This window comes from Heptranchias perlo, chromosome 8 (genome assembly GCF_035084215.1).
Source record: "Heptranchias perlo isolate sHepPer1 chromosome 8, sHepPer1.hap1, whole genome shotgun sequence".
NCBI classification, from domain to species: Eukaryota; Metazoa; Chordata; class Chondrichthyes; order Hexanchiformes; family Hexanchidae; genus Heptranchias; species Heptranchias perlo.
The window spans coordinates 27,732,369-27,745,331 of record NC_090332.1 but is presented as its reverse complement, the minus strand read 5'-3'; the positions used below and the strand labels follow the sequence as shown (position 1 = coordinate 27,745,331).

At 42.7% G+C, this 12,963-nt stretch overlaps 1 protein-coding gene across 4 annotated transcripts in view; it reads right to left on the bottom strand.

Annotated features, from left to right (window-relative positions):
* hhat (hedgehog acyltransferase) overlaps window positions 1–12,963 on the bottom strand; it is a 207,506-nt gene that overhangs the window by 181,905 nt on the left and 12,638 nt on the right. For all 4 annotated transcript variants that reach the window (XM_067988856.1, XM_067988858.1, XM_067988857.1 and 1 more), the window contains exons 3-5: window positions 9,932–9,999; window positions 6,096–6,209; window positions 4,815–5,009 (exon numbers count right to left, since the gene is read on the bottom strand). In XM_067988856.1, the coding sequence (XP_067844957.1) occupies window positions 4,815–5,009; window positions 6,096–6,209; window positions 9,932–9,999 (377 nt within the window). The remainder of the gene's footprint in view (window positions 1–4,814; window positions 5,010–6,095; window positions 6,210–9,931; window positions 10,000–12,963) is intronic.

The window sequence follows — 12,963 nt, the reverse complement described above, 5'->3', positions numbered from 1 at the left end:
TCCGACAACATCCCGGCTGTAGTGCTGAAGACTTGTGCTCCAGAACTAGCCGCGCCTCTAGCCAAACTGTTCCAGTACAGCTACAACACTGGCATCTACCCGACAATGTGGAAAATTGCCCAGGTATGTCCTGTTCACAAAAAGAAGGACAAATCCAATCCGTCCAATTACCGCCCCATCAGCCTACTCTCAATCATCAGCAAAGTGATAGAAGGTGTCGACGACAGTGCTATCAAGCGGCACTTACTCACCAATAACCTGCTCACAGATGCTCAGTTTGGGTTCCGCCAGGACCACTCGGCTCCAGACCTCTTTACATCCTTGGTCCAAACATGGACAAAAGAGCTGAATTCCAGAGGTGAGGTGAGAGTGACTGCCCTTGATATCAAGGCAGCATTTGACCGAGTGTGGCACAAAGGAGCCCTAGTAAAATTGAAATCAGGGGGGAAACTCTCCAGTGGCTGGAGTCATACCGAGCACAAAGGAAGATGGTAGTGGTTGTTGGAGGCCAATCATCTCAGCCCCAGGACATTGCTGCTGGAGTTCCTCAGGGCAGTGTCCTAGGCCCAACCATCTTCAGCTGCTTCATCAATGACTTTCCCTCCATCATAAGGACAGAAATGGGGATATTTGCTGATGATTGCACAGTGTACAGTTCCATTCGCAACCCCTCAGATAATGAAGCAGTCCGTGCCCACATGTAGCAAGACCTGGACAACATCCACGCTTGGGCTGATAAGAGGCAGTAACATTCGCGCCAGATAAGTGCCAGGCAATGACCGTCTCCAACAAAAGAGAGTCTAACCACCTCCCTTGACATTCAACAGCATTATCATCGCCGAATCCCCCACCATCAACATCCTGGGGGTCACTATTGACCAGAAACTTAACTGGACCAGCCATATAAATACTATGGCTACAAAAGCAGGTCAGGGGCTGGGTATTCTGCGGCGAGTGACTCACCTCCTGACTCCCCAAAGCCTTTCCACCATCTACAAGGCACAAGTCAGGAATGTGATGGAATACTCCCCACTTGCCTGGATGAGTGCAGCTTCAACAACACTCAAGAAGCTCGACACCATCCAGGACAAAGCAGCCCGCTTGATTGGCACACCATCTACCACCCTAAATATTCAAGTCCATGTTATCCAGAAATGTAAATTGAAAGATTTCCAAAATGTTAATCAGTTACATTTCAAGTAATAGGTCTTCTTCATAGCCACAGGCATAATGACACTCCCCAATCATTGCCGCAATATTACCATGTGTTTTGATCAGTTTTGCAATATGCTCTATTTAAATCAACAAGAGAAGCACTTCCTTTTCACTAGAGAGGTTCAACAGTCCATCATCCCTGACTCACACCCTAAAGAAAACTAACTCCACCTAGTGGTCTAAACAAGAATTAACAAAACATGTCCAATGGCTCCAGGTTACCTGAGGTTGGAATTTGAACTTGCAACATAGATAAGTGAAGATAAAGTAGTGGAAAGGAATTAGCATCTCAAACTCACTGACTCAACTACTCCCATTTTCCAAGACTCTGTCAGCAGAAGGAGGTGGGGTAGGGCTGTACATGCCAGAGTTTCTAGACTGCCAATTTTTAGAGTGAAACTGAGGCCAATGGATTTCAATGAATTGATTATGCAAATACAGTCCATTGCCAAGAATTAATTCCCGACCGTGGGGCGAAAGAACACTTACAGCATGCTGATCGTCCATTTTACGTGCCCAAGCAGGTCTCTCCAGGTGCATGTCATGTTCATCAGAAGAGGGTTTCTTTGTTTGCAATTTCTGTTCCATCTTGCTGCATTTTGCCCCGTGCATTCATTGTTTTTGCCATATTCCCATTTTTGATTTTCTTTGCTGCCAATGCGTTCCTTAGTTCTTAGCTACTGCAAACATTTAAATAGCACCATATAAAGTGCTAAGCATGGGCATTCTTTACTGGGTTACAAACATGCTGAATACTTCAGATGAGAGCAAGGCTTCATAGGGAGCCAAGGGCAATATCTTCATCACTTTCCCTGCAAAAGTAGCCTTCCGTTGGACAGGACACGGAGCTTTCACCAGCTGGTAGGCTTCCCTCAAGTGTTAGATGCCACAGAGAGCACCCTAGTGGGCAACACAGCTTCTAATATCAATCCTATGGCGTACATACAAAAAAGGATTTGCACTCAATTAATGTTCATTTGGTATCTGACCACAGAAATGTAGCAATAAGTGGCAGCCCACAGTGGCTGCATTTTTGGAAAAAGAAACACTCTGTGGCTTTTGAAGACCTTTACATCCATGGCTGTAGACCCCAAATGAGAAACCTCCTAAGAGCAGAGGAAAACCATGGGCTGGAAGCCTAAGCAGCTGTTTGCTGTGCCACATCCATCACCTCCAATTGCAAGTGTAGTGTGCCTTGCAGCTTTGGCTATGTGTGCAATGCTTGAAATAGTACCTCCCAGAGGGCGAGGTAGGTCCCCATTGAGAATTGTAATATACTTGATGGGCCCTACAAGATATGTGTGCAACATTGAGGAGCTCATTTACCATTGCCATCCTCCCGATACCAGCAGACCTCTTCCTCATTTGCAGCCAGATACAGTTTGCAAGGAGGCAACGCCATGTATTCAGTCAGCAGCTTCCCTCTAGATGTTTTTTTAAAAAGACCATTTCAAGACCAACTCCTGCTCCAGCTCTTTATTTTCAATCAATGTCAAATGGTGTTCTGTTGCAGATGTTCTTTGCTCCAATTATACAGCTCTGAGAGCAGAAGTTAACCTAATCAATCAGCCTGTTGAAGGTTACGCAACTTTTTTTAAAAAATAATTCTGATCAATAAGTAGATCACTATACCACAGAGATGCAGTGCAGCATCCTATTTATACAATGAATGAACTTCATTATACAGAACAAAACGAGCAAGAAACTCACTTGTAGGTTGTTAGGTGCCCAACTCAACTCACTGTTTAAAGTATGGCATTAGAACGCAAATCTGACATCTGTCATTTTTCCCATTGCACAGATCAAGTTTCACCTCACTATACATGACAAGCAATGAATGGTATGAGAAATGAAAGTAATTTGCTAGCTCCTTCACTGTGTAAAGATTTGTGATCAACACCCATAATGAGTACCAGAAAATTCTGCAACGGTTTAAAGGAAAACCAACCTCCTGCATATACATTCCTTAGCAGCAAGAGCTGAATTCATAAATTATCACAGAGCTGGCTTGCAACAGTGAAACAAATAGTTCTTACAGTTTTCATGGCTTTCCTTTTATTTATTTTTAAAATCGATGAAAAATATCTTTGCCACATTATTTAAATTTTAAACTAATTTTTCTTATTCAGCAGTGATGATGTTCAGTATGTTAACTTTCCATAAAATTAAAAGAACTAGCCACAATACTCTAATGAGATTGCCAGAGATGTTTTGCAGTAAACCCAGATACTAAAACCTAAAATTGTTGCACTGTTGCCTCAAAATTATGCAAACCTCAAATGGAAATTTAAATATTTTAAAACTAATTATTCTTCTATCAAGATAAATGTTCTTAAATACATAGAACAAAAAAACAGGATAAATGCCAAAATTCAGAACAAAACACACATAAAATGCAGTTTCAGGAATTGCAGAAAAGCCTATGGAAGGTGGAGAAAGCCACCTTAATACGACTCCCATACCTTCCAATTTCAAGTAAAAGGAGGCCATATGTATCTGAGCAGGATACTCATGAATACCACTCCCTATATAAGCAAATATGTAATATTAACTTTTCCTCACTACCTTAAAAAGGGAAATTTAGAAACCATTATAAACAATTTGCTACATCCAATATAGCATATAAAAATTATATGGTTACAATAATTAACATAATGCAAAAATCCAAACTCAGGAATCATTTATAGTCGTAAGTGAGGTCTGGAGTAACAAAGAGAAGGTTACAAGTAGAGTCACCCAATTTTTTTTTATATAATCTCTGTGGATTCTTCAATATGATTCCATTTACAAACATATTGTAAATTACTGCTTATATGCAGTTGAAGAATATGCAATTAAGGCTTATAGGGTTTCATATTCCATTATAGCACATGTAAAATGAAATTAATTATATATTAAAACCTACTAGCTAGAAACAGAAAGATAAATTACAAGAGAATAGTGTACCTGCCAACAAGTAGGCAGATATGAGTGACAGCTAGCTTTCTGATCAAGAGAAACCGCTGCACCATTTATCCTATGGGCTGTCAAAATGGGTAATTTTTTCAGAAAAAAAATGTCAATGTTCTTCTCGCTTAGACAAAAAACAAGAATTGTCATTTTTTGAATTCAAATCCCATTAAATCTCATTATTAGATTGGTAACTCCACAACTTTTCCTTTTTGTTTATAGGATGGGACCTATTGTCAGGACTGTGAAATATATATTTTAAAACAAAAATTAATGTTATTATGAAAAATTATGATTAGCCACTTGACAGGACTGAGTATATTCAGTTACCTAGATATTGAACCTGTTAATCTTCCACTTCATTCAACTGTTTTCTACCATGCCCAGTGTGATTTTCAGTTAATTTGTTGGATTTGTTCATGCCTGTAATTCACATCAGTAAAGTATGCCTGTTGATTCTGGAAGCATGTCATACATATTCATGCAAATTATATAACTTATCAGAAAAATGGCTGAAGTAGCAATTAGTAATTGAATAATTATTCACCAAATAGTGTGATCCTTGATTTCTAATTTGCAGTGCATTTCTGAAAATGGGTATAAAATAAGGGTTTCTGACTTCTTCTGTACCCCATATATTACATTCTTACCTGAATTTTTCCAAGAGAATCCATTTGTAAGCTATACAGTAGTAGTGTTGAGCAAAGCCAAGACAACACAGGCACTTGCAGCTGGGCCACAGCATAGGAGATGAACACATGCAACAATATTAATGCCAGGCCTTTGCAGCCTACTGTAAAGAAACAGGCCAACATCCCATATATCATCAGCAACCATATCCTAAACTAAAGAGAAAGAATCTTCATGTTACTTCATGTGAAAATAGAACAAAGCAAATAAGTACAAGCTTTCTTATTACAGTACTTCAGTTTCTTTCCTTGGTGCAAACAAGTTTCATTTTAATACTGCTGAAAGACAACTAGCATTACTACTGCAATGTTCAGATTTATTTCAATTTTACAGCACGAGCTGACAATGTAAAAGAACAATGTCAGCAGTACATGGGCTTATGATGTAAAACAGGATGAATTATATAAGAATGTTGTTTTGGAATTTTAGAATTCATAAGTGTTGGGATTATTATACAATTAAGATGCAACTTCCTCCCTCATTTTCTCCTTTCTGAACTTAATCTACGCTATACACCTCCCTCATAAGAGCATGACAGTCTACGCCATGGATATTATCAATGCCAGTTCTTCATTGACCAATTAAGGGACATGCTTGAGCAACATAGAAATAAATCTCTTCTTCAGTTCCCCTTAGCTTTACATAGAATTTAAACAGAATCTGACAGCACACAAACAGGCTATTCGGCCCAACGGGTCTATGCAGTATTTATACTCCACAGGAGTCTCCTCCCACTCTAATTACCTCTTCCCTTGTATTACGCTTGTACATTACAATACAGGATGATTAAAGCTTAATTCAATTCAAAAACACAGCACAGCCACCATACTGGATAGTGCTGATGTGAGCAAGCAAATGCTCTTTAATACATATATTTGACATACCCTTTCTAAATAATATATATACACACTTCTGCATATACACATCGCTACCAACAACAAACTAATGTTTCTCCTCATTGCAGAACCCATTTCCTTCTAGCTTAGACAACTCAAACCTTTACAGCTTCCTGTTTATCCAGTGAATACTGCAAATGAAAATTACAACTGTAATTCACCAAATATTTAGCATTAGAAACTGAAGGTTACATACATACCTACATAACAGAAATCAGATTTATATTTAGAAAGCTGAAAAAGTCTGGTTCTTGAAAGGTAACACCCTTCCCCCACTAATATATGCTGTACAGTAAATGTCACATTACTGATACTTTGAATCCAGTTGTAATGGATAATACAAACCTTTGGAAGAAAGGCACTGGTCACTTGTGATATGATTATGTGACCAAGCAGAGTCCACAACAACAACAACTTTACCCACTCTGTCCAAAAGCTCCATTCAAAGTCTGTTGGATCCTGAAAAGTGATGCAAAGGATTAGTTCTCTAAAAATACCTCAATCATAAAAACACAACAATCAAATGGACGTGTTCCTTTGCTACAATGTAACTTCAAACAGAAAATTAGGATTGGCATCACAGCCAAGCAAGTTTCTGTCCTCACCAAACTTACCTGTGTGTATACACACTTTCCAGCAGGAGTAACTGGATACCAATTAACAGTGACTATATTGGCCAATTTGTTTTCTCACTTCCTAGACTGGGGGCATGAGGTCAATTGTTGTGCACCAACTCTGCCCAAATTAATCTGAATTAACACTAGCCAGGAATCAGAGCTGAGGGCTTCCCAGGGATGGATATTTGTTGGAGCAAAATGCATGCACCGGAGGAAGACATGCTTTTTATTTTATATACCTGCCTTCGCACACAAGTTCTTCCTTGACAGTTAACAACTGTCTCAGTGTATATGTGTATTTTTATCTTCTCTCTCTCCCCCTCACAGTTTTGATCTGTGGGTTTCTCCCTGTCTCTCCATTCCTCCAACTTTAGCCTTTTGTGCATCCTCCTCTCCCTTCACCCCACCAATGACATCTGTGCCTTCAGTTTCCTAGACCTCACGCTGTGGAATTCCCTGCCTAAGCCCCTCTGCCTCCCTCTCCTCTTTTAAGACCCTCCTTAAAAACCTACTTTTTTTGACCAAGCTTTTGGTCACCCCTCCTAACATCTCCTTCTTCGGCTCAGCATCCATTTATTTCTGATTACATCTCTGTGAAGTGCCTTGGGACGCTTTTATTACATTAAAGGTGCCATATAAATGCGTATTGTTGTTGTTGCTGCTGGGTCTGTCTTGCATATACAGTTTATTGTCTCTCTGTCCTAGTGTGTAGCTGTGGCTTTCTCTCTCACTCCATCTGACATTTTGTGATTTTTAATCCTTCTCCATTCTTTTGTCCCAGTGTGCACCTGTGGTTTTTGACTGTAGAAATAGAAGTGCATTTTGCAACACTGTAAATTCACAACAGGATACCCACCTTAGCTACCTGTTCCATTCGGCTTATCCAGTTCCCTTTTGAAAGCCACCCTCAGTGCAATTACAAGTTAATATGTTACTAGGACAAAGCCAGGCAAGTCTTTAAGGTTAGAAGGGTTGGAAAAGGAAAGGAAACTCAAACCAGGGCAGTCTTTTAGCATTTCAGTTCTTGCAACAAACAGAAAGGGCGAGAGAAAAGACAGGCAGAAAGGGCGAGAGAAAAGACAGGCAGAAAGGGCGAGAGAAAAGACAGGCAGAAAGGGCGAGAGAAAAGACAGGCAGAAAGGGCGAGAGAAAAGACAGGCAGAAAGGGCGAGAAGAGAAGTCAAAAGGACGAAAGAAAAGAAGTCAAAAAGGACAAAAAGACAGGATGAAAAGAAAAGGACGAAAAAGACAGGATGAAAAGAAAGGACAAATGGCAGATGACACAAAACTCGGAGCAGATGACACAAAACTCGGAAGTGTAGTGAACAGTGAGGAGGATAGTGATAGACTTCAAGAGGACATAGACAGGCTGGTGGCATGGGCGGACATGTGGCAGATGAAATTTAATGCAGAAAAATGCGAAGTGATACATTTCGGTTGGAAGAACAGAGAGGCAATATAAACTAAAGGGCACAATTCTAAAAGGAGTACAGGAACAGAGAGATCTGGAGGTATATGTGCACAAATCGTTGAAGGTGGTAGGGCAGGTTGAGAAAGCGGTTAAAAAAGCATATGGGATCCTGGGCTTTATAAACAGAGGCATAGAGTTCAAAAGTATGGAAGTCATGATGAACCTTTATAAAACACTGGTTTGACCACAACTGGAGTCTTGTGTCCAGTTCTGGGCACCGCACTTTAGGAAAGATGTGAAGGCCTTAGAGAGGGTGCAGAAAAGATTTACTAGAATGATTCCAGGTATGACGGACTTTAATTACGTGGAGAAGCTGGGGTTGTTCTCCTTGTAACAGAGAGGAGAGGAGATTTGATAGAGGTATTTAAAATCTTGAATGGTCTAGCCAGAATAGATAGAGAGAAACTGTTCCCATTGGCGGAAGGGTCAAGAAACAGAGGACAGAGATTTAAGATGATTGGCAAAAGAACCAAAGGTCACATGAGGAAAAACCTTTTTAGGCAATGAGTGGTTAGGATCTGGAATGCACTAACAGTGAGAGGTGGCTTTCAAAAGGGAACTGGATAAGTACTTGAAAGGAAAAAATTTGCAGGGCTACGGGGATAGGGCGGGGGAGTGGGACTTGCTGGATTGCTCTTGCATAGAGCCGGCGAGGACTCAATGGGACAAACGGCCTCCGTCGGTGCTGTAACCTTTCTATGATTCTAAAAGAGAGGAGGATAAGAGGAGGACAGAAAGAACCTGCATTTATAAAACGCCTTTCACGACCTCAGGACATCACAAAGTGCTTTACAGCCAATGAGATATTTTTCACTTCAAGGGCCCACAAACAGCAATGAGATAATGACCCGATAATCTTTTTTAAACCAGATAAACGCACTTCCAACAATGCAGCACTCCCTCAGTACAGCCTAGATTTTGTGCTCAAGTCTCTGGACTCGGGCTTGAACCCACAACGTTCTGACTCAGGCGAGTGCGCTAAAACCAAGCCATGACTGACACCACGGGGGGAAATTTAACCCCCATCCCGATCGGGCGGGAGAGGGTCAGAGGTTGAATCGGTAAATTTGTGAAACCGACCCCAACCCGCTGCAAATGTGCCTACTTCCGATTTAACCGCGGCGGGTTTGGGGGCAGGCGAGTAACCCGCTCTGGAGAGGCAGGTCTGTTATTAGAATATTTAAATGAGGCTCCTTTCCCCAGATTCTGGCAGCCATTTGAATTTAATGGCTGTGGGCTGGGTTTCCCAGGGCCCGGGAAACCCGGCAGCTAAAGGGCGGCAGGAGATGCCAGATCCAGCAGGTAAGTGCTTTTCCTGCACTGCTTGTGGGACAGGAGGAGCAGGAGTGCACTCCCTGCCCGGCCCCTCAAGCAAATCTTCTGCCATGATATGCCACCTCCACCCTCCCGCGATCTACCGACGCCACCCCCCCACGCTATCTTCCGACCCCCTCCTGTGATCTTCTGACCGGCCCCCCGCCCCTGACAATCTGCCTCCCTCCCAGTGAGCTTCTGACCCCCCCACAATCTTCCGACACCCCCCGTCCTATTGCCAATTTTATGCCCCGATCTTTCCCTCCCTCCTCACTGCCATGCTCTGAGCCCCCCACCCCAACCACCAAGCCTCAATCAGGGACTGGCCTCAAGGGTCCCTGGCTGCACCCTGCTACCGCTGGCTTTCCCACCTGTCAGCCTCTCAATCTGGCCAGCTGCCGAGCGGGAATCGGAATAAAAAAATGATAATGAGGTCTTGCTGTTAAATTCGGCAGGAACTCTACCCTCTCGGCATTTCTGGGTTTCCTCCCCGCAAACACGGTCCACTGGTCCCTCCCGACCACCCCGTAAATATTGGGGCCCATGACTCAATCTTTACAACAGTAAAATGGCAAGATTGGACAATGTCTCCACCTTATAATCACAACCTTAATACAGCATTTGAGAACCAATTTGGACTCGTGAGTTTGAGTGTCTCCCAATTTTGAGAGTGTAACTTATGAAAATCCTACAGAATGCTTAAAATAATACCAAGATTGCATGATCTATATTATTTGCAAAAATAAACCAGCATAATTATTCACTGGAGGCCCAATTACCTTCTTAAAACCCCAAATAAAGAATCCCTTTTCAAATCCAAATTCAGCGTCAAGGTCTTCCTCATAATCTGTCAGAAATAATAAAACAATGTGCATCAGTACAGTAACACGAGAAATCTCCAGGTTATCTGTAAAGTTTGATTCCTTACTAGGATTTTAATTCATAAATAATCTGAAATCAAAAGCAATTTAGCATTTAAATTTATTGTGTTCTGCTGCACAGTTTGCCTTTTAATTGTAGTCAGTATTGCTGAAATACAAAGAGACAAAAATAGTTAAGAATGCTGGTTCATCTGAAAAGTATTAGATTAGAAAGGATGTAGTGCTTGACCTACTTATGGGTAACAAAGCAGATCAAGTAAGCCACCTTAAAGTAAAGCACTTGGAAGGAGGAGCAGGACCACTTTGAGATGAAGCAAGGCATCTCGCATTTGAGAGGGAAAGAATGGAAAAGATGGTTAAAAAAGTATCAAGTAGTGAAAGATTGTTTCTGTAGGTTGCCAAATTGGTAACAAGGGAGCATAGATTCAGGATTAGGCACTAGAGGACTTTAGGAGGAACTTTGACCCCACAGAGGGTTATTAGAACATGAAATACCTTACCACAAATAGCTATTGAGGCAGAGACTATAACATCATTTAAAATGGAATTTAGTAAATATTTGAAATGGAATAATAATCTAAAAGATGCAGGAAAATGGCAAGGAAATGCGATTAGACAGCTCCAGTTGAAGTACTAGCACCAACATTGAACTGCCAGGCTAATTGGCCTCCCTCTGTGCTGTAAATTTTAAGATTATATGATTTTCATAATTGGAACTTCACATTTCATTCCATCATTTGTGATCTCAACAGCAACTGGGCTGCCAGAGTTCAATCTGAAGCACAAGGACTAATAGGTATTTTCGCATTTATTTTGCTCAGTCAAATCAACAAAGGCATAGTTGATACAGTATAGGATGATAGCCACTTTCAAGGACTAATCATTACGATCTAAGGGTAGAAATTATTATAGGCGTTGTTATTGTATACTAAGTGTTAGATAATAGTGGAGAGCGGAATTTGGTAAAAGCACACTAAACGTTTATACGATAACATTGGTGACAGTAATTTCTTCCCTATAATTGTTACAAGTTGATCAAGTAATCAACAGTCAATATGGGCTCGATTTTAAACTGGAACTGCGGGTGCGTTGGGGGCTGGTGAAGAAAACTCGCTATTTCCAGGAGTGGGCAGAAATCCTGGCTCCAACAGGCCTAAGAATGTGCACGACCCAGAGTCATCTGGGTGCATGCCGTTCCCGAACCCGGAAGTCCCGCCGGCAATTAAAGCCGGCGGGATGATATTTAAACAAGGAATTCACGTACTTGAAGTACTTGAAACGTCCATAAGTCTAATTAAGAGTGAAGGCAAACGATTTCAGCGCTGCCTCAGCATGTTTCCCATGCTATGTGAAACACGCCATGGGAAACAAGTCGTGTTTCAGCCAGCAGCCATTTAAATACCTGTTTGACAGATGGGGATAAAAGGTGAGTTATTGCAGCAGGGCACTCAGTTCTCTCAGACAAACTTTTGGCTGGGGGATCTTTATGTTAGACTGAAAATTCTTGGTTTCCACTCAGAATTGTTCTGTTTACACACATTTACCAACTTTTCAGACCCCCCAAACTGACACCATCAGGACGGGGGGAGTGATGGATGCATTCACCAATACATCTGAGGACAAACAACATCATCATCCTCACCAGGCACGGTGTGCACTTCCGCCACTTGGAGCTCCACAACACTGCTGCGCCACAAGCACCTGGACAAGAGCACAGAGGCGAACAACAGAGAGAGCGACATCGCAGGAGGCACTACCCTCATCAGAGGGTCTACAAACAGAGGCTCAGCTTCCTGGACCTCTATGAGGAGCAGTGCATACGGAGGCTGAGAGTGAGTTGCCAGGTTGTCGCAGACATCTGCAGCCTCCTTCATGCCAAGCTGCTCCCAGCTGCATCTCATTACCCGTCGCAATTAAAGTGACCACTGCCCTCAACTTCTTCACCTCCGGATCATTCCAGGGTGCCACCGGTGACATCGCCGGGGTTTCTCAGTCATCTGCACACAAGTGCATAAGGCAGGTCACTGACGGCTTGTTTCGCAGAGCCTCGCAATATGGACAACCTCAGCCAGATGAAGAGGGCAGTAGGATTCCACTCTGCGGCTGGCTTCCTAAGTGTATAGGGTGCAATCTATTGCATGCATATAGTAATCCAAGCACCTCCACATGAGCCAGGACTGTTCTTCAACAGAAAGGGGTATCACTCCATCAACGCTCAGCTTGTTTGTGACCACCGCAAAAGATTTCTTCATGTGTACACCAGATTCCCTGGCAGCTGCCACGATTCGTTCATTCTGAAGGCATCAAACATCCCGGGCACCTTCCACGCACCGAACACCCTTAAGGGCTGGCTCCTCAGGGACAAGGGATACCCCCTGCACACGGGGTTCCTCAAAAGTGTCATGAGCCACATCAGCGAGCAACAGTATCAATACAATGACAGCCACATCGCCACCTGATCTATAATTGAACATGCGATAGGACTACTGAAGGTGGATTTCGGTGCCTCAATCATTCTGGGGGAGCACTTCAATACACACCAGCAAGAGTGGGTCGCATTATAGTAGGGTGTTGTGTCCTGCACAACATGGCGCAAAAGAGAGGGGTACCGGTTGATGAGGCCCTTTGCCCTCATCCACATCTGCCATCCACATTGAGGAGGACGATGAACCCATGGGCAGAGCAGCAGCTCACCTGGCTGCTCGTGAGGCCAGGAAGTCACTCATATGTGAACAGTTCTCGTAAGATCATAAAGTGAGAAAAGTCCACTCCTCACACCACCTGGAAAGACCAGCGCCAACACCAGCACCCCCCGCCCCCCCACCTCACAAAACAGTCCTGCAACTACACGTCACACCCACTGTAAAGTGACCCGCTGGGTGACATCAAGTGTCACCATTCATGATGAAGCACATGAAAGGGCGCTATCA